The sequence below is a fragment of the Hoplias malabaricus genome, chromosome 5 (assembly GCF_029633855.1).
Source record: "Hoplias malabaricus isolate fHopMal1 chromosome 5, fHopMal1.hap1, whole genome shotgun sequence".
Lineage (NCBI taxonomy): Eukaryota > Metazoa > Chordata > Actinopteri > Characiformes > Erythrinidae > Hoplias > Hoplias malabaricus.
The window spans coordinates 18,420,570-18,448,124 of NC_089804.1; the positions used below are offsets into that span (position 1 = coordinate 18,420,570).

Here is a 27,555-nt window from a genome sequence, read left to right on the forward strand (position 1 = left end):
TCTTCATCAGTTGTCTTACAAGGCATATGATTAAAACCTAAATTTTATACCAAGTTCACACCATTATATTCAAAGGTTTTGAACAAATGTGTTTTTATGGGAACACAGTCAACACATCCTCTACCAAGAAGAGTAAAATTGCCAAGAACAGGCAATCCCTGTGTGTCCTTGTTCTCATTCATATACTGATAGTTTTATTATTATTATTTTTTTTAACTTGCATGTGTTTTCGCTGCAGTCGGTGCTGAAAGAATGTATATTACATGTTTATGTGTATTTTAGAAGAAGATCAACATGTATATTGTGCATGACATCGCATAATTTTCGTGGCATAATGTATTTTTGGCCACCAGACAGAGGCGCTGGTGAAAGATCATGTAATTCGTGACCCCGTGTCACAGATCAATTATGTAGTGTGGACGGCAAAAACACAGAAAAACTACTTATTATAAGAAAATAAGTTATGTAGTGTGAAACATACATTGATCAGATAACTTTGAAAGTTGTGTAGTGTGACTATGGTATTAGCATATGTTCTCTGAGCATGTTGAGCTGTCCAGTGGTGTGGTGGTAGCTGCAGCTTGGTGCCATTGTTTGTGATTCAGGGAGTTTATTAATGCATTGGGTAGGTTGAACAACTTCTTTTAGATGTTCCGTTTAAACAACCACTCTAAAATCTCACAGGTAGAAAGATATAGCCAACAGTATCATAATCACACAGTGTGAGTGTATACTACACACATTTGTCCAAAAGCTTGTAAAAACCCCTTCAAATGAGTGATTTCAGCCACTTTAAGGAGCATTACAGTCGACAAAGGCACTCAGTTTATCACACACAGCTTGTATAACTTCAATAGAAGAATGTGGAAGGATCTACACTTGAGCATAAATCAACATGCTCAGTGCCTGAATTAGGCTAAAGGGATAAGAAAAACCTCATTATTGTGCTGTGAGGATGTAGATTTGTGTTCTTAATGTATCAAATGACTTATACACTTTTGTCTACCTAACAAATCACTGTAAATGCTCATACATTGTTCTGCAGGTATGTCTGAAGTTCTATGAATATGAGTTTATGGAGCTGACCTGTCAGTGTCCAGCTGTGGTCTGCTGTCGCTGTGCTCCCACTCAAAAGGCCCAGATTGTCCGGCTGCTACAGGAGCGCACAGGGAAACTAACCTGTGCTGTGGGTGGGTACTTGTAATTGCATTGAACATCTGGATTTTCAGGAATTAACCTATAAAGCAAGAGCTGCTGTTAGTTATGGCACAGAATAATAATTATATATAATATTTATTATTATTATTATTTGCATTGCTATTATTAACATGAAATCTGCATACTCATGAACCATGTCATATGGAGCCAGTAGAGATTCTCAACCATACTCTGCCCAGTTGATCAGTTAACATTCACCATTACTGCAGATTGATGCACCACTAACCTTGCTCTCCCTCAGGGGATGGAGGAAACGATGTCAGCATGATCCAGGAAGCGGACTGTGGCGTGGGAGTAGAGGGCAAAGTAAGAGTCGCTGCATCCCTCTCTCACACACACACACTGTTGCACAGTTCCGGAATGATCTCTCCATCTGTCCCTACTGCGTCACCCGAGTATACTCTGCACACACTTGCACAACTTTGACAGTTCTCACTTTTCTTACATTACTAGTGGTAGCCCTGCACAACTCTAAAGGCCACCGCAGCATTTTAATGTGTTTTGACCTTCCTCTGTTTCTCCTGGAGAGTTCATCTGTCATTGACTGAGCACATAGTAATTGTTGTATAATTGAAAAATCAGTGTAGGGTTGGAAACTAGCCGGCAGACTCTAAACACTTTTGTGATATTGAGTCTAAGGGCACTTCAAACTGCATCGAGGCAGGACTTGACCCACTTGTGGCAGCCCAAGCATTGTTTCCAGAAGCTGAAAATGAGACATTATAAGCTAGTTAATTGATATTGACTCACTCATGACTAAGATGGCATAACCCTAGGTTAAATTGGAGTGATTACTGTAGGACTGTGTTTTTCCCTCCAAGTCTGAAGTTTTTGGCTCAAATGAGAGCACTGGGTCACCTCAGGAGTATTCTTAGCTGGTTTATGTATTCTAATCTTATTATAACCTTTTTATATGCACGGCAGGATAGATTGTATACAGCATAGAAACAGCACTGGTATTGTAAACAAGAATTTTTTTTTTTCATGAGAAAACAGCAGTTTAAACCCAAGCAGACACAGGGAGAACATGAAAACTCCACCCAGATGGGACTTGAATCCAAGATCCAAGAGGCAAATGTGCTAAGCACCAAGCCACCATGTGTTTCAAAGCTAACTGTGTTTCAAACTTAGGCTTCAGTACAACAGTATGACAGGTCCTCAGTAGCATTGATTTATGAGAGTTCTTTGTATTAAAAGGCAAAATGGATAACTGTCAGAATGTATGCTGAAAAACACGACAGTGTTTGAAATATCATCCTGATTGGTGAAGCCTTTGATTGTTTAGAAATACAGCCAATCTAGAGAACAGTCTAGCATTTGCAATGAAGAAACTCCTAAAAGCTTGATGAACTGCATCAGGTGTATTGAAAAATGAGTTAATACAAAATTGACTATTCGTAAAACTAATTTTGCTATGTCTGGCAACTTTTCAACTCAGGCCACTTGGTAACATTTGCAGCTCTAAAGACCAAACGTTTGTTAGCATAGAATGAAATGTAAAAGCACTCCAGTTAGAAAATATATGATATTTTGTCTAATTTACCATATTATTTCTATGTCCACTAGGGCTGTGCAATATTGTATTTTGTGCAACAATATAGCAAAAAGTTTTTTAAACGATAAAAAAAAAATCAATATCATGATTACCGTGATATTCTGACTTGTTTGCGTAATGACGTCATGCAGTTACAATATGGTGTACACTCGTTGCATAAGTAATTTAGGCACAGGGACAGGTACGGTGGAAATTTGCTCCATAAGAAGAGTGACTTCAGTCGTGTGGAGGTGGTTTTGGAATAAAATATAAATATTCTAAATATTTTTTATACAATGTCAGAATTTGGTAAGTTACAGTTATAATGTTTACTAATGTTTACACATTTGTTGTTTCTTATGAATGTCTGAAATTGTTAGATTTGTAAAATAACATGTAATTAATATAATTTATACAATGTTATATATTATTAATGTAATATAATTCATATTAATATAATGTGTTTTGTTGAAATAGGGTGTTCTTGAAATGAATACAATTATTTTCATTAGTTTAGTTGTTTTTTTTTTTAATATAATTATCACCAAAATACCTTGAAATACTTTTATATTATTTATATCGCCCACCCCTACTGTCCACCATGTATTATAAATAATATGGTAGATATCTCTTTTGACCATTAAAAAAATTAAATCAAGGAAATGTTTCAATTTGCTATGGCTGGTATCATATCTAATGAGGGAGGCTTTGCAACTAAATTTGCCTCTTCAGATCAGCCAGAACTAATGCTGAAGTTCCAATATTCTTATTTTGTTGCAAGGAATAAATACACAGTCCTCACAACCACAGCCCTAAATCACTGGTTACATTTTCATGATCAAGAGGACAGATTATTTAATTTGTAATTGGCTGAGAGTTGTTTCATCATGTTTCAAACGGTTCAGTGAGAGACTGTTCTCAACAAAGGCATTCATATATAAGAGCAAGAGTAAAACTAAAGGAAAGCCTTCAAGCTTAATCTCAATGAACAAGGAATATAATTGTTTAACATGTTTAGACTTGCAATTTAGACTGTTTGCTTCCATACTGTTGAACTGTAGTGTGTAATGTATGAATATAAAGTACATTTTCTTTCTCTTCTTTTTGAATCCTTAAGAGCAGACTGAAATGTTATTGTATGTTTATTTTGTCAGGAGGGCAAACAGGCCTCGCTGGCGGCTGATTTCTCTGTGACTCAGTTTAAGCACTTGGGCAGGCTGCTTATGGTGCATGGCAGGAACAGCTACAAGAGGTCTGCTGCCCTCAGCCAGTTCGTCATTCACAGAAGCCTCTGTATCAGTACCATGCAGGTAGTGTGTGTGTGTGTGTGTGTGTGTGTGTGTGTGTGTGCGCGTGTGCAAATACATTACCTCGGCAGTCTCTGACTCATACCCAGTAGCTGCAAAAAGCACTCTTGTTGAGGTCCCTGTTTTCAAGAAAACTGCTTTCACATTCCACCCTGTGACACACTTAGACAAAACAGTAATGAACTTTGTTAAACACAGGGAAAATCTTTGTAGACAGCCAAGAGCACACAGAGATCATGTCATAACCTGTGAGGATTTAAATGACCATCCGTAATAGGAATAGTGTCCTTTAAAAAATTAATTTGGAGAGATGTGTTCAGTGCTAAAGCATTGGATACATTTTTTGTGACTTGGTTGATGATGGTTTTGCTGGTATATAATATTTGCTCTATTACTCCCTGAAACCCTATGTAGTCATCAAGACCTTTTTGGTATCTTCTTCTTTAGTTTTGGAGCTTTGAAACTTTGAAGCCTCTACACATTTAAAAATGGTTATACATATAGAACCCTGAACACTTTAAGAAGCCTTTGCATTATTAAAAGGTTCTTTGCATCATGAAAAGGTTCTTCAGATTGTTCTATATAACACTTTTTTAGAAAAGGGTTCTACATGACACAAAAACAGCTACTCTATTGTTTCAGTGCCACTTCCCAGAGAGGCTTGTACAACACCAATTCCAATGAAGTTGTGTAAAACATAAATAAAAACAGAATTCGATGATTTGCATATACTTTTCAACCTATATGCTATTGAATACACTACAAATACAAGATATTTAATGTTCAAATGGACAAACTTTATTTATTAATTTTTTTGCAAATATTCACTCATTTTGAATTTGAGGCCTGCAACACCCATGACCTTTGATCCCTCAGACGGCTCTGCATTAAAAACCGATATCATTCTGTAACGAATGTTACCACATGGGCTCAGGAACACTTCAGAAAACCCACTGTCATTTAACATAGTTCGTCACTCCATCTAATCTAGTGCAAGTTAAAACTCTACCATGCAAAGCGAAAGCCATATATCAACAACACCCAGAAACGCCGCCAGCTTCTCTGGGTCCAAGCTCATTTGAGATGGACTGAAAAAAGTGGAAAAGTGTCCTGTGGTCTTGAGTCCACATTTCAAATTGTTTTTGGAAATCATGGATGGCATGTCCTCCAGGCCAAAGAGTATAAGGATTGTCCAGATTGTTATTAGCTCAAAGTTCAAATACCACCATCGCTGATGGTATGGGGGTGTGTTATTGCCCATGGCATGGGTAACTTGCACATCTGTAAAGGCACCATTAATGCTGAAAGGTACATACAGGTTTTGGAGCAACATATGCTGCCATACAAGCAATGTCCCTGCTTATTTCAGCAAGACAATGCCAAGCCACACTCTACACGTATTACAACAGCGTGGCATCGTAGTAAAAGAGTGTGGGTAATAGACTAGCCTGCCTGCAGTCCTGAACTGTCTCCCATTGAAAATGTGTGGTGCATTATGAAGTGCAAAATAAGACAACGGAGACCCTGGACTGTTGAGCAACTGAGGTTGTACATCAAGCAAGAATGGGAAAGAATTCCACCTATAGAGCTTCAACAATTAGTGTCCTCAGGTCCCAAACGCTTGTTGAGTGTTGTTAAAAGAAAAGGTGATGTAACACAGTGGTAAACATGCCCCTGTCCCAACTCTTTTGGAATGTGTTGCAGGCCTCAAATAAAAAAAAATGTATCCATTTGAGCATTAAATATCTTGTCTTTTTTTGTATTCAATTGAATTTAGATTGAAAATGAATTGCAAATTGTTGTATTCTGTTTTTATATATGTTTTACACAATGTCCCATCTTCATTGGAATTGGGGTTGTATATTTACAACAATCCCTGCAGCACTTGGAGATTATACAGTTGGCTAGTCCTTATTAGAGCTGAATGCAGTTTATAAAGTTGACAAGCCTTACATAAAGGACATTAGCAGACACTGTTACCATAAAGGAACCTGTTTTGGGGACTTTCCATATAATGTGAAAAATATTTAGGGACATTTCAATTTTTAATAGCCACTCTGTGTCAGACACTACATTAGTAAATTAAGATCAACTCAAGAAAATAATTCAAGCAAATATAAGAGGGTTAAAACTCTGACTATTGTAATGCTTATTTCTCAGATGCAAGCTTACATTTTTTGGCAGTTAGGTTGCATTCAGTTAGCCTGGATCCAGTGGAAAATGATAGAAGCAAACTTAGTTCTTTAAAGGCTATATTGACTTAGGTTAGATTATTTGCTCAGATCGTACCATGTTAAAACCTGCTAAACGCCTGTATGCACACATCAACCTTAAATTGATGTTAATACACCGAAATATATATGTGCATGAAACAAGCCTGAATTTCAGAGCAAGACAAAAGACAAATAAGTCATATGCATTACTTCTGCAATATTTATTGGCAATAACTTGATGCTAGGTACTGCTGCCACATTAATTGTGGATGAAGGTGCATGTACAGTGGGTAAAATCACATATGGCTCAGAGCTGATTTGAAAAATGCCCACAAAGCTCTAAAAACACCACTGTGTCATTTTAAACCAAAGAATAATATTTGTGCTCCCTCTGCTATGCTAATATGGTTTTAAATTATTCTTGGCACATCAACTACATTAGACAGTAATGGGGTGTCCAATTTTCAGTAACAGTCTAGATCTTCAGGACACTCATGCTAAAAGTGCAGTGTCTATATATATATATATATATATATATATATATATATATATATATATATATGTAAATGCTTGAAGCCTGTATTCCTTCCAAGAATCCAGACTCTTCTTGTATGGGATTACCTTAAGTCCAGTTAATGAATAATGGATAACTGCACTGGTGTATATGGATTACTACAATCAATCAAAGTCCTCAATTAACTACTGTAAATAAAAAGCATAGTAATACATTGCCTCTCTGCTTTTCCCAGGCAGTCTTTTCCTCGGTTTTCTACTTTGCATCAGTCCCTCTCTATCAAGGGTTTCTCATCATCGGGTGAGTAGTTTCCTCACAGCCGCAGTGACTCATCTGCTCTTGCTGAAGTTTCAGTGGCATTTGAACATTGCAATTCATACTACGCTGACATTTGATTTGAGCTGCAGTATTGTTACAGTGAAGAGCATTGTAGTATTAGCAGTGCTGACTGTACAAATGTGGACTGGCACTAAAGGCCCCTTTGTTTTACTAGAAATTATGAGGCAATAGATCTGAGGTATTCATTGCGTAGGACACTGTTTTGTGTATAACAGTGTTTCTAAGGCAGTATGTGGCACAAAAAATGGGATTGACTTACAGTTTATAGCTGTGAGTCATGCCTGAAGAAGGCCCTATTTAGGAATTTAGAAAGTTGCCATAGTTCATGAAAACAGGGAAAAAGAAATTTTCAGACTGGGAAAGTGTATTAGAAGCCTCTAGTTTATATTTTTTATATTCAATACTATGCAATTAGTCATAGATATTCCTGAAAATAATTAGAAGTTATGTATCTATTTAGTCTGTGTTTGTGTACATGTGTGTGCAACAGTAAACATAAAAATTTAAGTATATCCAACGGTAAGTTTAATGTCAAGGTTAATTTTGACAATACAGCAACATTTTGGTATGAAAATACAGTTGAACAATACAATTTTAGTGCACCCCAGTCATTTGATTAATGCAAGCAATTCCATAAGCATGGTTTAATCGATAATGGATTGATCTGTTAAAAGTATTGAATGGTAATTTAAATACAACCCCAATTCCAAAACAGTTGGGATGCTATGTAAATTGTAAAGTATGCAATGATTTGCAAACCCCATAGACCCCTTGCTGTATATCAAGTGTGGAAAGTGAGATATTTACTATTTCATGAAGATGAGATATTTCACTATTTTCATGGGTAGAAAAAAGAGCATTTTAGAGAGTCTCTCAGAAGCAAAAATGGGCAGAGTTTCACCAATCTGCGAAAAAATTGTGTCTAAAAATTGTGGAACAAATTCAGGAAACTGTTTCATAATGTAAAATAAGATTGTAAAAAGTACCACCATACAGAGTACATATTGTCAAAAGATTCAGAGAATCTGGAAAAGTCTCTGTGTGCAATAGATTGATTCTGTACTGGGAATCACTGCAGGAGGTCAGGAGCACATCCAGAAATCTCTGGATTCAGTTCAGTTTGCCGTGCAGTCCACAAAGGCAAGTTAAAGTATCACGCAAAGAAGAAGCATATGTCAACATGATCCAGAAATGCTGCCTCTGGGTCAAAGCTAATTTAAAATGGACAGAGGCACAAACTGTTTTGTGGCCTCAAAGGAATCAAAATTTGAAATTTTTGGAAACCACAGACACCGTGTCCTGCAAACTGAAGAGGAGAGGGACCATCCAGCTTGTTATCAATAGGTTGCATGGGGTTGCTTTGGTGCCTATGATGTGGTTAGCTTAAACATCTGAAAAAGTTATTAACAGTATAGAGGTTTTAAAACAACATTGGATTCCATCCAGACATCTCTTTCATGGAAGGCCTTGCAACTCAGCAAAACAATGCTAAAGCACATACGGAAACCATCACAACAACATGACTTTGCAGAAGAAAAGTCTGGGTGCTGAACTCTGCCTGCATTCCAGACCTGTCAAAAATAGAAAAACATTATAAAACAAAAAATCTGGACTGTTGAGCAATTGAATCATACAAGTACATTGAACAACAGTCTTCTGCCAAAACTCCATCAGCTCCCAGATGTTTACAGAAACGATAAAAGTATAGGGGCAGCTACACAGTGGACGACATGCCCCTGTTCCACGTTTTTTGAGATGTGTTACTGCCATCTAATTCTGAATTATGTAATATTTTCATGAAATGGACAAATGTCTCACTTTCAACATCTGTTGCATGTTCTGTGTCCCATTGTGAATAAGATATGGGTCTATGAGATTTAAAATTCATTCATTTTCATAGCATTCTGTTTTTATTTACATTATTTACATTATAAACAGCGTCCCACATTTTTAGTATTTGGGTAGTTATTTATTGTAGTTTTTTGGTGAGGCCAGTAGTGCCCTGAAGAACTCTTTGTTTTAAGTCACAATTAAGTCAAGAGATTTACTTTCATTTCAGCAATAAATAAGTACACAGTGAATAAGGCAGTGTTCCTCTAGGATTTTGGTGCTACAAAACACTGCAGAATTAATATGAAGGGACAAGCCACAGTAGACAGATAGAACAGCACCAAAACAATAATAATAATAATAATAATAATAATAATTAATAACATTTCTAAAGCATTTGAATAATGATAGCCAGGTAGAATGTTGTATTTCTGGAGAGAGGGAGTTCCAAAGGGGTGGAGCAAGACTGGAGAAGGCTCGATCACCAAGACTGCACAGGTTGGAAGGGGGAGTGTTGAGTAAACTGACTGAAGAAAATTGGAGAGTGTGCTTAGGTGTGTAAGTTAAAGAAGGTCAGATAAATAAGATACAGAATGCTGGATATTTATGTAGTTGAAAATATAGTGCAAATATATAGAGTATGATGTCAGCAGGCAGTTTATGACATGCATAAGGTATACTGGTGTATTTCTTTAATAGCATTTAAAACATTTGAGAATTACAAATTGGAAATGGTTTAAGAAAAACAAACAAGACATGAACAGTACTGCATCTTCCTAGTCATGGTTAATTACATCAAATATGTTTTGATTAGTATAAGATGATGATTTGTCTCATAAAACATTGTCCTGTGTTCTGCAGTTACTCCACTATCTACACAATGTTCCCTGTTTTCTCCCTGGTTTTGGATAAGGATGTCAAATCTGAGGTTGCTATGCTCTATCCTGAGCTTTACAAGGACCTCCTGAAGGTATTTGCCCTATGTTTTCCTTGGTCAAAGAAACAAATAAAAGTGTATACTTTTGTCATGTACCAATACAAATGCTTTTTACTATTACTTTTAGGGCCGTCCACTCTCCTTCAAAACATTTCTAATATGGGTCTTGATAAGTATCTACCAGGGTAAGCTGATTTTATATTTATTTTATTGTATGGTGCCACGTTGTACATGCAGTATGACTAGCAGACTTCTCTTGACACACTCTTAAGTGACTGTGCCATTTATGTCAACGTCTAAATAAAGTTTTACTTTGTTTGTGAAAGCACTACGGAGGCTTGCTAAAAATACAAGGAATCTCTAAGTCAAGAAACAATTTTACAGAACGGACGCGCTTGTTTGGTGAATGTTTTTTCACCCAAACACAACCCACGCACGTGTTTTCCTTCCTGGTTTGCTTCAAGATTTTATTTGTGTCTGAGGTTGCAAAACGTTGAATAACCTTAGGTGGTTTTCCACTATTGCCTTTTGTTCCCTTTCAAGGCGTAGCTGGGCAGATCAAGAGCTACACCCAAAACCTCTCCTCCCCGGCTTACTGTTTCTTCTTGAGTTGTTTGGTGTTGGTTTTGTGTATTCTAGCTTTAACAGAACTTTGCTTGAGAGTTTTGCTCTGGGGCAGCTTTTTATGTTCCAAGGAATTCCCCTCATCTTTAGTTGATCCCTGTCCTATTTTTTTTTTTACTCCAAAACAAGTTATTCTTGCTCATCCTGCTATTTTGTTTTTGATTTGTGAGTGTCTGATTATTAGCTTCTAGCTTCATCAGATCTCATCCTTGATAAAAAAAATTGCATTTTTTAAACCATGAAAGTGTTCCCAATGTCACAATAACACTTTCAAGGATGTTTGGGAGGACAAAAAGCAAAAAAAGAAATGCATGGAAAATCATGCTCTTCCTCTTCCTGAAAGAGCAAAAAATCTGCTGGGCACCAAAAACCCAGGCCTCTGCAACTATTGTTTGTTTTTAATGACTTAACCTCTTTCATATGTAATGGAGTGATCTCAGTGATTGCACCAAATAAGAAGCTGAGCCCTATTGAACAGAGTGAGGTTTTTGAAGGAACAGGCCTGTGTTTAGTACATATACGCTGTTTTCACTGTGTTTGAATAATGAGTTGTTTAATGGCTGATTGGTAATGTAAACATCCTAGGTTGTTAATTGCACAAATTTGGGTTTTCTGCATTTTTATATAGCTGTAAATGATGGACTTTCATCAAGATGTTGTGTGGTGTATTGTTTTGTAGGGAGTATCATCATGTATGGGGCCTTGCTGCTGTTTGAGTCAGAATTTGTGCACATTGTGGCTATCTCCTTCACTTCTCTGATTCTGACTGAGCTGCTGATGGTGGCGCTGACTGTCCAGACATGGCACTGCCTCATGATAGTAGCTGAGCTGCTGAGCCTTGCCTGCTACATCGCTTCTCTTGTCTTCTTACATGAGTTCATAGGTGAGAAGTCTACTCACGGACATAAACACAAACACACACATTCAGACATATTTAAAAGAATGAAACATTTCTTTAAACACGCCAGGTTGTATAGTTGTCATTTTAGTTTATTACAAGCCGTTCCAGTTTTGTCTCTCCAGACAAAAAAAAAAAGCATGCTGATCTAGGCCATATGGGAAAAAGTGTTCACAATATGTCAAAATGCTAGACACATTTCATATTACCATTCTTGATTTTGAAGAAATGCTAGGTAAGCGGGTGTCCACAAATTTGGCCAAAACATTTTCATGATAGTAGTAGCTATTACAACATTCTGCCATAACATAACCTCCACATATAGTCCATTTTATCAGCTCCACTAGGTGCAGGTTGTAGTTCTAGAATTTTGGACTACATCTGTTCTTCAATGGTACAGAACCCCACAGAACCAGCACTGCACTGAAACTGATGCAGTGGTATGTTGTACATTGTACATATGACTGCTTCAGACACAACAATGCTGCTGGAGTTTTTAAACACGGTGTCTGGTCACTTTCCACTCTATTAGACACATCACCCATATAGATGTAAAGTCAGAGACAGTAGCTCATCTGTTGCTACACAGTTTGTGTTGGCTGTCCTCTAGGCTTTCATCAGTGGACACTGTAATGTGCTCTGGTGCCAGTTGAATTCAGCTGCATTTTTGGTGTATTTTTGTTCAAACATTCCTGTTCCACCTCGAATGCTGCAGTTGTCACAGCAAGTAGAATGTAACTGCTTCAGTTCCGAAACATCAGCAAAGTACTGGCGATATTTTATGCTTGAAGTAAAGGGACATAATACATAGAAATTACATCAAATATTTTAATAATAATACAATGGTTATTATAGTTTTTAAAGGAGAAAATACTGACATATTTCTCTTTATTTTGTTGCTTCCATGCCACTGATTCACAAGGCATTTATACCCCAAGTGTGTCACTGAAAAATCTCAGTTTGAAGGGGTATACAGCTCTCCGCCTCAGCCCTAACCTACTTTCCAAACTTAGTTGAAGGGATGAATTGGACTACACACTAAAGGACCATCAATACATTAGTGTAACTGCAGTGCTGGGAATGATCCAAAATGCCTGTTTTGGTGAATTTGTGTTTTCATATTACTAAGTGGGGATTTAGTCAATTTTTTTAATCCGCATCGAGGTCCGAATGTCACTATATTTGCTTATTCTAAAGAACCACATTTATTTAAATCAAACCTGCCAAACAGACTGTATTAAAATAATGTATACTTATAATAATGTACAATGATTTGTGTTAGTTATCATTCCTCATCTATGAAAAAGTATTGCCACTTGCTGTTATTGCCTGATCTATTTTACTGTATATAATGTTTTATCATTATAGAAAATATCTTGACTGAAACTCACAGCAATACATAAACCAGATGTTTTTCTGTCCTCCTTTTTATTTAAATCCCTTTTTTGTTATGTGATTCCAACTGCATGCCAGGGTAACAGTCAAGGCTTCTGTTATGCTTCATATCACAACATCCTCTTGCCATATAACCATTTAGACGTCATTGTTTCAAAGGTATCCAGGTGAAAGAATGCATTTGCATTCTTCTCTCCCATTCCTCTTCTCCCCAGTGATCTGTTCATCAGTAGTGTCTTTTACTGTTTCCCTGTGTCAGCACTGCAGCTTGCCAGGCTCCTGTACCCATGTCCCAGCCTGGAACGTATCATCGGGCCACACGGGTGGTGTTAGGGAGTGTGGTGGCAGAGAGAAGCCCACAATGATCAGGCATATTATGGCAGTGGACAACACATGGAGGGAAATGCCACAAGCCTTTGCTCATTTCCTGCTAGATAGGCAGTCTGGCCAAGGTCTGTGTGTTTGTCGAACTACGTGGTCTATAACTTATATGACTGAAAGCCCTTTAACTGCCTGCCACAGCTCCCCACAAAAAATGTTTTTCATTGAAGCTAGTTTTACTTATACGTACAATAAGAGTTGGCAAAGAAATTAATCTGAAAATGAAAATCTGCACTATTATTGCTAAAGGTCTGTCGTTTGACAGTATTCAGCTGGGAGGGCATGACCAGGTAATGGTCATGATGTTTAGTGGATATTAAACACGTTGCTGACACTTCGTATTGGTGTTGGATGGTGCTCCAACATTACAGCAAAATCAGTTTGACTTCTCCACAGTCCTTGGTAGCTTTTTTACTGTCCTAGTGCTTGGATTTTTCATGACATGTTTCAAGTTCATGGGCAGCTGCTTCAGAGATTCCCATTTTCAATGTCTATGTGTGGAGTTTGTTGTGTTCTCTCTGTGTGTCTGTAGTTTTCGGGCATGTGCTCTTGTTTCCATCAACAGTCCAAAAACACATCCAAATGTGTGTGTGGGTGACTGAGTGAGTGTGTGGCTGGACTGTGCCCTGTTCAGGGTGTGAGTCTACAAATGTGCACAATTATCCTGGGTATGCTCTGGACCCACTGTAACCCTGATTAGGATGAAGTGGTTAAAGTATGTGAATATATGAATATAACCGTCTGTAAAAGTTTGTACTTATAACGTAGACATGCTTATGTGTTTGTTACCTGTATGTTTTACCCTTCATGGCATCAACTTGGCAGATGTCTTCAGACTAGGGATGGGGAGATTCACCAATTCACATCGGTGGTTCGGCACACATGTCTGTGATGCGACTGCACCGGTAGATTCAAGTTGCATTGGGTTTAATTTGCGGGTGAATTTATGGTGCACCTCCTCTAGCCTTTTTGCATCGGCAAATACCATGGTTAAATCGGGTGTTTTGTTTTGCAGTATCCATTCCTTATTCGAACGTATTTTCTGAGTCAACATATTTTTTTATTGATTTCTTTTTTTTTCTGAGGCAACATAAATGCACCATCGTGTCCTCAGGCACGGACTCAAGCACGCAGACGTACACAACAAAAATGGAAGGAACGAGAGCCTTAGCAACGACAAAGAGATATTTAATGCACCAAAAAAGACACACAAATCAAACGTGTGACCATATTTTGGGTTTTTTAAGCGAGGTGGTCAACTTAACAAGATGCACTCAATCTGCAAGCAATGCCGTGGGGCTATAAAATACGTTAGTAGCAAGACGAACCTCCACGACGGCACGGTGTGGAGTAGCAGATAAGTCTAGCAGACAATATGATTTGTGTTGCAAATCATAATTTTCTCTATGCACATTTTTAATACTGCACTTTTGAAAATTGTTCATCTTATATGTTTTATACATTTTGTATAAATATAGATGGAGAATATAACTGAGTAATTCAACTGAATAAAATGTAATTCTCTGTCTGAATGTATTGAATTATGCATTTTTTATATTATGTATTGGTTTTACTCCATTGAAAACCACCAGATGCATACATCCCTCAGATCGTTACAGAGAGTAAAGCAGAATTGTGCTATTGAGTTAAGACAACTGATGGATTAGGCTAATACATCCTCAAACCTCAACTAACTGTATCGAATGATTACTTATCAAACCAAATTTTCTTATAATTAAGTCATATCGTTATCAAATCATTTTTGAATTGCATCGTATCCTGAACAGGAATGATTTGTATCGCATCGTATCGACAAGGGTTTTCAGTGTATCGCAATTATATCGTATTGGTGGCAGTGTATCGAGATGCGTATCGAATCGACCTTAGTGGTGAAGATGTACATCCTTACTTCAGACTGATCTTTGATAATATATTATAATGCGCGTTCCATTCTGAAGGCAGCTGCCTAGTCAGTCATTGTCTTCAAAATCAGCTCTCATTAGGCTGCTTTTTATCCAACAAGGAATCTCATTAGACAGCCCATTCTGGGCCAGCATACGTCATGTCTAGTGCATTGCACTCATGAGCTCTATTTACTTGGAGCTGTCACTCAGGTTAGCCACTTAGCTCACCAGTTTGTACCATTGATTTACCCCAGAGACAGGATGGATGCAGCTGATGGCAACTATTTTTCTCACATTAACACTTCTCTGGGAGTTTGTGTGTGAACATGGGAATGCCTGCCACTATATACAATGGCATAAAACTACTTACATTTGTACACAAACTCCTCTGGAAAGCTGTCTCAGTCTGCAGTGTTTTCCAAACTGAGAGCTGGAACTCAGTATGAGTTGTATCACATGATTGTCTTCTGAGGGAAGGACATACTGCCTCAGAATTCAGCCAAAATAAGAAAGCTGCTTTGTAAGGCACCTTATGCTGCCTTCCAAATGGGACAGTCCTTTTCTCTGGAGTGCACTCATGCTGCTTTAAAATGCTGCCTACAGGGTGGAGCAGCTGCTCATGAGCCTAAGGTCACCATACTCAGTGCCAAGCTTCAGCTAGAGACTTAATGTGCCTAATCATTTGACTGTTTTGGGGTTGAACTGCATTCTCTGAACTAATTTGGTTCCATTAAGCATGAGTTAGAGTTGAATTTATGATCTAGAACTAATCCAACATAAACACATGACTTCACTTACATTTGTGTTTGAGTATCTTTTCAAAACCGCAAAGCAATGTTCCAAAATCAAGAATAAAGCCTTCCTAGAAGAGTAGAGGCTGTTACTGCAGTGATAAAGTGGCAGTCTATGTAATGATATGCTTTATTTCAGAAGATCTGTTTGATAAGCAGGTGCTCATTGGCCTGCAGTTTGCTGAACGCTGATTAAGCAATGTAATGAAAATAGTCAGTGGAGGAAAGAATTTGCTTATGAATTAGTATGTAGACACATCAAGGAGATGATGGATACATGATGCTGGCATTGACTGTGTCCAGCCTGGGCATGCATCCACAGCATGTGAACAAGAGTGGCAATTGAGCAGTGTATGTGAGCCATAGAAGCTGGGTAATGCTCAGAGTATGGGCCATCACCGGCTGTGTATGGCACTGACCACATTAAATAAAGAGTGGTGGGTCTCACAGCCTGATGGAAACTGATGGAAAATCACGTCACACTGAATATCACACAATGCAGATTTCTTTTCGCCTCATTACCCCTGAGTGTAGTTTCAGGCCTGGTATATTTGAATTGAGTACAAGTGTGTCTGTGAGACAGTGGTGTTTTTTATGTGTGATCAAGCCCACTCTGCTTTCTGGACTGACTGTGGTCAGGCAGCTCGCTGCCCATAAGTTATTTATGACTTGTTCACTGCGTCTGTGGGGAGTACGATTCAGAAAAAGAAAGTGTCTGCTTATTCAGCAGGAATTTAATAGTTATACACAAGAATAAGACTGAAGTTTTGAGCGAGAGGGATGTGAGGAAACTTCAGCCACGGGGAGACACAGTCTAGACACCAACTTAAGATGTCTCCCACTTCATTTTTGGTAGATTATACACCATCCAGTCGATGACATTTCTTTCAAAGCATGTATTTTATTACTGTAACATAATTAATTTTTCTTTATTTATAGTTCATTTTACATATCACTTTATACAAATATTTACAGAAATGTAAAGGGTTATATTCATGTCTTCAATCCAGTTTTTGTCTTTTGACACAAACAAAAGGCTTATCTAGGATCAGACTGTCATTGTCAGTCATTTTAAAATTGAACAATTTAATATTTTGGTTCTTAATAAATAGTTGAACTTTTAAAAGTTTGGTGAAATCATTCATAGCATGTCACTGGTTTTCTTTATAAAATAATCAAGCAGATCTGCATTCTTTGTTTTTATTGTAAAAGAGACAAGTAGGATAATTTTAGAATATGCTTTATCCTTACGCAAATGACCAAATAATCATTGCTCATTCATTGAGAAGGTGAGTTACGTGTTGTTATTTAATTTGAGTAAACATGACTTGGAATAGAACGTGAAAAAAGACACACACAAAGGCAGAGACAAAGAGGTGATACTTTGGATACTTCACTGAGGAGTATTGAGACTGCATTTACCCAATTTGTGGCAGTGAACACACACACACACACACACACACACGCACACAGGTGCATACCTGCGCACACATCCACCCAGAGCCAGCATCCAGAATTAGCCCCTGGGGGGCTGTTAGGGGTTAGGTGCTTTGCTCAAGGGCACTTCAGCCATGGATGTTGGGGAGAAGAAAGTGTCGTTTCCTCAATCCCCTGCCCCCATTTTTTTCAAATAATTTACATTCTGGTCCCAAGCTGCTCAATAACCTGTAGACCTATGTCCATATGTAGAATGTTGTAGAATACTTCACTACTTATTCCACATATTTTTAAAATAAATAAAAACTGATGCACTAGCTCACAATGTTAAAAACCCTGCTTGTTTTTGCTGTTGAAATGAATGGCTAGACAGCAAATTTCCACATTATTAAATCACTTGTCTCCTGTTGTTCTGTCCACAGATGTCTACTTCATCACCACGCTCTCATTTGTATGGAAGGTGACAGTCATCACTTTGGTTAGCTGCCTGCCTCTGTACATACTGAAGTACCTACGTCGACGTTTTTCTCCTCCCAGCTACTCCAAACTGACCTCCTAGAGTTCCTTAGGCCAGCCTAAGCCCTAGAAACACTACAAAATCTCACTACACTGGTACACCATTTCCATATGTCAGCTTCAGCACCTCTGGGACCCCTACATATGTCTTGTCTAACAGAGCTCTATCCTCTTTAGATCTTATTGGGAATCTTTTGTACAAGAAAAGAAAAGTTATCAACAAGGCTTTAAGGTCGCTGGCTCTGGTTGGTGTGCATCATTCTTGCTTGTGGCTCTCTGCTTCTCAAGCCATGCATATATTTGTCAACAGGGTGTATAGTTTCACTTGAGTGTGGGTGTAGCATTAATGACCAAGAGAGCCAGAAGACCATCCTCAGTTCATCTCAAACATAATTAGTGTTTTCATAAACATTCTGCTCATTTGTGCCATTTGCAGTCTCAGTGAAGCTATGTAACAGAGCTGGCCTTCTAGTGGGCCGTCTCAAATGAATCATGAGGGTTCTTTAATGGTGAGTTGCTTGAATGAGTCATTTCTAGTGAGGAGAACTAAAAACACTGGTTACTAGGGCTTATCAAATAACCATCCATGAGTCACTAGTGAGGACATTTGAGAAACAACTGAGGTATTCTGAGAAATGTTTAAAATTCTGCACTCCTAGGTTCTGGGTATTTAAATTTTATAATATCCTTTTGACAAGAAAGATAGGGCAAAGTGCTAAAAGATAACAAAGAAATTTATTTTATTTAATTTATTTATGTTACCGGTACACAGGAGAATTCAAATTTGAGCTTTCTAGATGAAATAATATGAAAAGTATTTCTTACAATATTGTTTAAAAGGGTATACCAGTCAGGTTCAAAGCCAAAGTGTGAGTGTGTGTGTGTGAGAGAGAGAGGTTTTTGAATTTGCCTGAGTCCCTAAATTCCAGATATTAGTATATTTCAGTTATTTGTATTTGCATGCTGTGCAGTCTCAGATGGAAATATGTTAGTCTGGATGTTACATGAGAGTTGCGAGAGTAGCAGTAGATCATGCCTAAAGGGCAGGGTGAGTATTTTTCCAAAAACAATATGCTATTTTGGACTATGGCTCCCTTTCCAAGTCCCCTTTCTGTGCCCACTTTTGTGGTGACTTTTAAAGCTGGCCATCGTAGCCATGTCTCTCTCTGTCTCTTGATATCTCGCTCTCTCACACTGCACGACTGAGCAGAGTTCAGACCACTTTTCCCCCTGTAAAAAATACCTGCACCTATTTGCCAAACTGCTTCATGCATCAACTTCTTAAAGCTTTCTTCAACAAAATCGATTTTCAGAATGGAATCATAACAGTCTGAAAAATTACAGTATGTCAAATGGCAGTGTATTCTGAGATTTGAATTTAAATTTACCACTTATTTTGTTATCAAATAGAAAGTTTAAATTCAATTAATACATTTTTCACAGTTCAGTGGTTGTAAAAAATTTAAAGTAAGTGGTAAACAGGGACTCCTTACTTTTGCTTACCTTTTCTAACCCCACATATCAAACAAATTTTCAGGACAGTGCTTCAGATCAGAAGGATCTCAGAAAGTTGGCGCTAGACAGTTTACAGTTGTGTTTACAGTGAATAATGAGAAAGTGGAAATAGATTTCACGCATTGATCCATATTCAGATCAAAGCCTGCTCTCATTTATTACCAACACTGGTAACACACAAAACTCTTGTAAGAATTTTGTAAGAACACACAGTGAGTAGTATCAGGATAGGATTTATTATTCTAGAGTTGTGTTTAAATTGAATGACAAGAATTGAATTTTAATATTGAGACTAAACACGTGAGTGGAAATCTTAAGCTCAGATTTCATTGCCATTTTATGTACTGCATGTTCATTTTCATTGTGAGACTGATAGGTCTTCCATACTTGTGGCTCAGTAGTATCAGGTTTGTAAATAGTCAAAGTAATCTGAAGTGTGCACTTAACATTTCTTTACTGTGTTCTTGTGTGTAGATTTACTCAAATGTAACTGTGGTGATGGTCTGCTGGAGGAGTAATTCAACAGGGTGCCATACAGACTCTTCTCTCTCTCTCTCTCTCTCTCTCTCTCTCTCTCTCTCGTGTTTAACTTGTGGACTTCAGTTATTAAGAAGTATATATTCAAAGGTTATTTTCATTCATCTCATCCCAACTTAGCCATGCAATATAGTCATGTCAAGGATGTGGAAATTTAAACAACAGGAATCAGGACAATATCACAATCATGTTTCTTTGCAACTTCCAACTGGGTGGGTGGGAGACAGACTACATGACTAATGGAGGCTAATATGCCTGTCCCATTACAGTTATTAGTCATTAAATAAAAGTGAATTGCTCTCTGTAATTGTAGGGTGAGCCAGTGAGGAAATATAGCAACAACATGTGCTATATAACTTGATGAATTTACTTTAAAACCCTTACAACACAAAATTCAAGTATTAGCTAATTAAGAGGACTTCACTTACTATTTATTTCTTTTTTTGCCTTGATGGAATGCAATGTATTTCATGTGACCTCCTGTGTTGTTGCTCTTGTTAGAGATGTTTTCATAAAAGTCAAGACTACTTTTTATTTCTTGATTAATTGTGGACTGCTAAATTGTAAATAACAAAATAAGCATTTTATTTATAAATTTTTATTTTTGTTTGAATTTGCACTCAAATAATTGCAGAACAAAAAGGGACAAAATATCAATGAGTATCAGTGGCGTTAAAATAAACAATTTTTATAATGTGTTTTGGTTTGCTTAATTTACAGTTCACTGAATTTGGAGAGTAAAATTTTTATGATCATAGTTCATTCATTCAATGGGCCTCATTCATAAAACACAAGTAATTACTTTGACGAGGTACAGATTAAGCAAATACAAAAAGAGCTGCTGCCTTTACAAAACAATTATAATAAGAAGAATGATAAATATGCAAAGCCAGAATGTTACTTAAAGCTAGGGGAGGTGTCAGGGACTCGGGGGGCGGACTGACGGAGGCGGACGCACTCGCTAAAACGCAATACTTTTATTAAAGAAATATAACAAAACAAAGAGACTTTAACAGAAGGAAATCAAACGGAGCCAAACAGGCTAAACTACACACGGGGAGCTAAACAGGGCAAACGGGACAGACAGACTAAAGAACGAAACAACGACAGAGGAAATTAAACTACAACATGAAACAACGACTTGAAAACAATCACGGAGAAACTGCAGAGACAGACTAGATAACACGACCGACTTCACATAGTACAAAGGAGAATTGTTCGACCAACAGGAGAGGCACAAGGGAACTTAAATACAAGACACAGACAAGATGCACCTGCACAGATAACGAGGAGGACGGACAAGGAGGCGGAACAAAGGTGGGACTAGGGCAACAACAAAGAGCCATGTGCTGAGAACGAGCACATGGTCGGGAAAACGGACATGACAGGACGAGGGCGTGACAGGAGGTAATTTGTCTTAAATATTGTTTGTTATATTTCCCAATATCTTAACATCCTGATTGCAGCCAATAAGTTTTAAGATCTGATGACATAGAGATTTGTTGTGTGTGTATAAGCCAAAAAAAATAGCAAAAACTGTAAATATTTAATCCAATCATGACTGAATGGCTTAACTGAAAATCTACTTACCAGTTCAAAATCCACGCCCTCACACCGGATCTGAACATGTATTCGTTTGCGCATGCGCGACCTCATGCATGTATGCATACAGGTGCTGGTCATAAAATGTGAATATCATGAAAAAGTTAATTTATTTCAGTAATTCCATTCAAAAAGTGAAACTTGTATATTATACTCATTCATTATACACAGACTGATATATATATATATATTTCAAGTGTTTATTTCTTTTAATTTGATGATTATAACTGACAACTAAATAAAAACCCCAAATTCTGTGTCTCAGAAAAGAAGAGTATTACTTAAGACCAATACAAAAAAAAGAATTGTTTAGAAATGCTGGCCAACTGAAAAAGTACAAACATGAAAAGTATGAGCATGTAACGCACTTAATACTTAGTTGGGGCTCCTTTTGCCTGAATTACTGCAGCAGTGCGGCATGGCATGGAGTCTGTGACATTGCTCAGGTGTTATGACAGCCCAGGTTGCTGTGATTGTGGCCTTCAGCTCTTCTGCTTTGTTGGGTTTGGATCTTCCTCTTCACAATACAAAAATAATAATTTCACCTGACTGGCCTTTGGAGGCTGCTGCCTTTACAAAAATTTTCTAATATTCATCTACAGGTAGAAAAACAAAACTATTACCTGAACTACTATTAACTATATACAAGTATATATAAAATATACAGTCAATGTCATTAAAGAACAAACATCAGTTCAGTCTGCCCCAATAACTGCATGAGCATTTTAACTCGCTTTTCAGCAGGTGTCACGGATGTGTAAGGAAGACAAGGAGGCGGACATACATGCAAGTAGATCTTTATTTAACAAAGAACAAAAAGCGAGTGAACTTGAACAGAAAACAAACTACATTAAGCTGAACAGGACTAGACAGAAATAAACAAGTACTTTTACATACAGGAAACAGCCATGAACTGGTGTAGATATAAGCGAAACACACATCCAGACAAGGGAGCACAGCAAACAAAGGGGTATAAATGCACAGGAAAAATGAGGAGCACCTGGAAACACTAATGAGAGGGCAGAGACAGGCGACATTAGGGTGGAGACAAGAACAAAACAAACAGCCATGTGCTAAATGAGCACATGGTGGGGAAATACAGGACAGGACAGGGCAAGAGCATGACAGCAGGCTTACTTTACATTTGTCAATAATCAGGTTTCTTCTGCTAGCATAATGCTACTTAGTACATAAGTGGCTATTTGATTTGGTTAATTAAAGTCTATAACTGGTATTCAAATAATTATTTATTATTCAAATAATGAATCATTCATTCATTCATTCATTCATTATCTTTTCCACTTATCCATTTCAGGGTCATGGTGGCAACAAGGTGAGCAAAGAAACCCGGACGTCTCTGTTCCACGCAACATCCACCAGCTCCTCCTGGGGGAATCCCCAGGTGCTCCCAGGCCAGCTGGGATATTATAATCCTTCCAGTGTGTTCTGGGTCTACCCTGGGGCCTCCATCCAGTTGGATGTGTCCAGGAGGCATTCTCATCAGATGCCCGAATCACCTCAACTGACTCCTCTCTCCTAGTCACTGAGCTCCTCACCTGATCACTGAGAGTATGCCCAACAACCCGTTGAAGAAAGCTCATTTCAGCTGCTTGTATCCGCGATCCTGTTCTTTCGAACATTACCCAGAGCTCATGACCATAGGTAGAAGTGGGTACGTAGACTGACTGGTAAATTGAGAGCTTTGCTTTATGGCTCAGCCATAAAGTAACGGAGAGTATGCCCATCAACCCGTTGGAGAAAGCTTATTTTGGCCGCTTGTATCTGCAATCTCGTTCTTTCGGTCATTACCCAGGGCTCATGACCATAGGTAAGAGTGGGTACGTAGACTGACGGGTAAATTGAGAGTTTTGCTTTATTGCTCAGCTCTCTCTGGTACAGCAATTGCATTACTGCAGACACTGCACCTAACCTACGGTCATTCTCACTATCCCTCTTTCCATAACTTGTGAACAAAAACCTGAGATACTTGAACTCCTTCACTTGGGGTAGGTTCTCACCCCCTACCTGAAGGGAGCATGCTATCTGTTTCCGGGAAATAACATGGCCTCAGACTTGGAGGTGCTGATCCGCATACTGACCGTTTCACACTCGGCTGCAAACTGCTCAAGTGAACACTGGAGGCCTTTGTACAAAGAAGCCAGAAGAACAACACTGTCTGCAAAAAGCAGAGATGCCACCTCCAGAGCCCCTTGATGGAAGACTTCCTGTCCCAGGCTACGCCTCACTACCCTGTCCATGAACATCAAGAACAGGAGTGGAGACAAGGCACAGCCCTGAACAATTCCAATGCCCACACTGAACAAGCTTGACTTACTGCCGAGGGTGCAAACACATCTCAAACTCTAAGAGTACAAGGACCATACAACTCGCTGGAGTGACCCTGGCACCCCATGCTCACAACAAACCTCCCACAGAATCTCTTGGGGAATACGGTCATACGCATTCTCCAAATCCACAGAGCATGTGTAGAGTGGAGTAGCAAATCCCCATGCCCGCTCAATCATCAGTGAAAAAGTAAAGAGTTGGTCCACAGGTCCACGGCCAAGTCAATATCCGCATTGTTCCTCCAAAATCCTAGGTTTGACCATCGGAGAGATTCTCCTTGGCATAGACTTTCCCAGGGAGGCTGAGAAGTGTGATGCCACAATAATTGGCACACTAACCCCTTTTTTAAAAATAGGAACCACCACCAAGTTTGCCAATCCAAAGGCACCATACCTGAGGTCTATGCAATATTTTATAGGCATGTCATCCAGAACAGCCCCACAGTATCGAGTGCCTTCAGTAACTCTGGGCGAATCTCATCCACTCCTGGGGCTTTGCCATTGCGAAGCTTTTTCACCACCTCAGTGAATTCAGTGAGAGATAATGAAATGTAATTTCTCCACGACACGGTGCTAACATTAGTTCTATCTAAAAGTAGAGCTGTAGTTCACCGTTTTTCAGCACTGACCTGCTGCTCTCTGCGCCCCCGTAGGAAGGACTGTCATTCCATTGGCTGCAGCAGTGAATGATGGACAGGTATCTCTGGCTGCTGATTGGTTAAAAAAAAAATTGGTTAAAAACTTTTCACGACCAATGAAAAGTGCATTATCTGTTTAGGAAAAGAGAGAACTGTGTGTTTCTATGACCATAACAGTGTGATGTCAAAAATACAGAACAGAACGCGGATCTTTTAGAGTTCTAATACGAGACGATTCCGTATGTTATGGGATGGTTGGCAACACTACGTGTGCATATTCTGTCAAAAAAGCTATCCAGACATAGAGCCAACGGCGTCAAATAGTAGCAGCTCCCCATGTCTTAGTGCGCCCAAGTTTCCTCCTTCCTGAGCTGGATTTTTTTCGTTTCTCCCATTCTCCATTCAGTCCAAGAACCAAACTATTAAAATGTACATGGACCATGCCGCCACCACCAGTTCAGACGCAGCAGACCACATATGAGCACTATATATAATTGATTGGCCTTCTGATGTATGCATCTTGCCTATGAGTCCAGTGACATATTTTTGACAGTGTGTTCTCACTTTTCAGTTCATGTTTGTAATCTAAAAGTCGTACCCATATTAATTCAAGTCGTATGTGTAAGTCTTAGTAATCATATATTTTTGAAGTCGTATTCGTACTTTTGTGTACAAATTAAATATTTATGTACGAAAGTATATGAGCATGCACACGCTTATTTTTGACAGTAATCGTACTCCATACAAGTTCAACCTTTCACTCACTCTCTTTACCACCCACGATAAAACTGTGTGTCGCCTGTGGGGAACTTCCAGGAGACTTTGGATGTCTGCTAAGTAAAAAAAAAAGTGAGGGTGCATGACCACGCACACCTACAGGGCATGGAGCCAATGCGCATGGCACAGACACTGCGATTGCCTCATGTTGGTGCACACATCTGGGCAACCAATCACTGGGAAACAAGGCACGGACACACCACAGGACAGCAAGTGATTCCATCACAGGGCATCCCACACTAGTAGTTGGGTGATTTACCACAGAAAAATCCAAATGAAATCCGCATGAGAAACACTTAGTCCAAAAGAATGACTGTAGAAATGCCCAAAAGGAAGAAATGATGACTATTAGTCCAAGTGCAACATTTAACAGATAACAAAATCTACTTGAGATATAATTTGAGCTTCACAGGAATGTAAAAAGAAAGGAAAAAACCGAGGAAGTACTTCTGGAGACTAAGATGTCCTGTTGAAGATTGATATCAGGATGCTTTGTTGTGTTGGGGTGACTCCTGTTGGGCATGTGATGAATGAAGGAATGTATGGATTATTAACCTGCTACCTCAGTGATGTGCTTGTATCCACTCAGTATGGCCTCTGCATGTCTTTTATAAAGTTGCACGCAGACCAGAATACTTAAATCCCCAACTCCTCCAGAGTCTCCCTTTCAGACACTTTAAGAGACTTTGACCAAAGGAAAGCTGGTATGAGTGGATTCATAGTCTGAGACTAGTCCACCCACCAAAATTATCCAGTCAACAGTGTCCTGTGTCCAAAGATGAAGGATCAGAGGACGCCCAACACAAACTGTGCATCAACATATGACCTACTCACAACACACTCCCACCTAATCCACGTGGGGTGATCATTTACCATCTCATCTAAAAAACATCTGCCCACTTCAGCGGTCACTGTGGGTCTGAAGCCAACCCAGAATCATTTGTTCTGTCAACCACAGCGCATCACACACTCACAAAAGAGGACATTTCACACACACATTCACTCACACACCTGTTGATAATGTTGCATAAATGAAGATCAGTTTGTAAAATAATCTTCAACAAAATTGTCCTTTTAACATTTCAGACTTTTGATCATCAAACACATACAGCAGCCCCCATTTTTCTTTTGTATATTCCCTCATACACTCAGATCTTCCACAGAGGTAACAGATTCTTTAAAACACTCATAGACATACGTGACTCAGGAAAACAAATATATGGTGTTTTGTCTCATAACATAGTCACACAGACAACAAAGCTTTCTCATACACAGCACGACTCCTGTAATGCTGGCTACATTTATTATAAATCCATCTTAATCCAATAATAATTACATGATGATTAAAAAGCCTCATATCAATGGCTTCCATCAACAACTAATCCCTGTTTCCTGCTTTATGGGTCTGGCACTGTATGTTATATACTCTCTCTCAAGCATTTCAAAGCATCACAAACTCAGTGCCCCTCACTCATTGTGTTTTAAGGCAGCCCGTCCTGAACACAACTCTCTGTTTCTGTATTTTGAGGCAATCCAAACCTCTCCATCCCTGTCCCCCTAGTTACCCCTCAATGCCAGATTTGTACATCAAACTGTACTTTGAACTGTCACTCATGGCAGAATTGAAGGTCCTGAAATTACTTATCCAGGCCCAGGTCAATTCCAGGTCAAATGAAAACACCAAAATCTGTGGCTTGATTTATCACAGAAAGACTCAAATAAAACTTAAAGCTGTATGAAAACCACCCAGTCATAATGAAAAAAAAATGCCCAAAAGATTTCACTGTATAACCCCCCAAAGAGGAAAAAGTGACCAAAAATGTCCAAGTAACAGTGAAAGATAATACAATTTGACTGAAAAAAAAACTATCAAGCACACTAAGAGAAAGGAAAAATGAAAACTGCATAAATAAATAAAAAATTATAAAGGACAAACTTCACAGTTATGAAAAGAATAAATGGATTCAGAAGTAGAGGACAACTTTCAAATCCTGTAACAGCTACACACTCTCAACTGAATATGTTTCCTGGAAATCATATGACTTCAAATTCCATGTCTTAAAAATATTAATTCTTCTAGGATTGGTCTTGTAACATTTAATAAAAAAAAAATCATTGGAAGTTATCTATCAGTATGGCTACATAAGCAGTGTCCAACATCTTTTGGTTCAGAACTTATTAAGGACTACACTCTATCTGCAAAGAAGGTCTTATTTTATGTTACTATGTTTTTCCCTGGAAACAGTTTCTCTCCCTAAAATGACAGATAAGATAACACTACATGAATGGATACTGTGAAGCAT

At 38.4% G+C, this 27,555-nt stretch overlaps 1 protein-coding gene across 2 annotated transcripts in view; it reads left to right on the forward strand.

The window, feature by feature from the left end:
- Positions 1 to 20,558, forward strand: part of LOC136696545 (probable phospholipid-transporting ATPase IIA) — a 60,270-nt gene extending 39,712 nt beyond the window's left edge. The window contains exons 21-29 of one of the 2 annotated variants that reach the window (XR_010802625.1): positions 1,046 to 1,190; positions 1,460 to 1,524; positions 3,907 to 4,062; positions 7,022 to 7,086; positions 9,817 to 9,925; positions 10,020 to 10,077; positions 11,196 to 11,399; positions 17,745 to 17,934; positions 19,828 to 20,558. Coding sequence is in view for 1 of the 2 variants with exons in the window: in XM_066671038.1 (XP_066527135.1) it covers positions 1,046 to 1,190; positions 1,460 to 1,524; positions 3,907 to 4,062; positions 7,022 to 7,086; positions 9,817 to 9,925; positions 10,020 to 10,077; positions 11,196 to 11,399; positions 17,745 to 17,881 (939 nt within the window). In the remaining variant the exon portion in view is untranslated. Of the gene's footprint in view, positions 1 to 1,045; positions 1,191 to 1,459; positions 1,525 to 3,906; positions 4,063 to 7,021; positions 7,087 to 9,816; positions 9,926 to 10,019; positions 10,078 to 11,195; positions 11,400 to 17,744 lie in introns of both variants that reach the window. The other variant, XM_066671038.1, reaches the window with a different exon arrangement.
- The last annotated feature ends 6,997 nt before the right edge of the window (positions 20,559 to 27,555 follow it).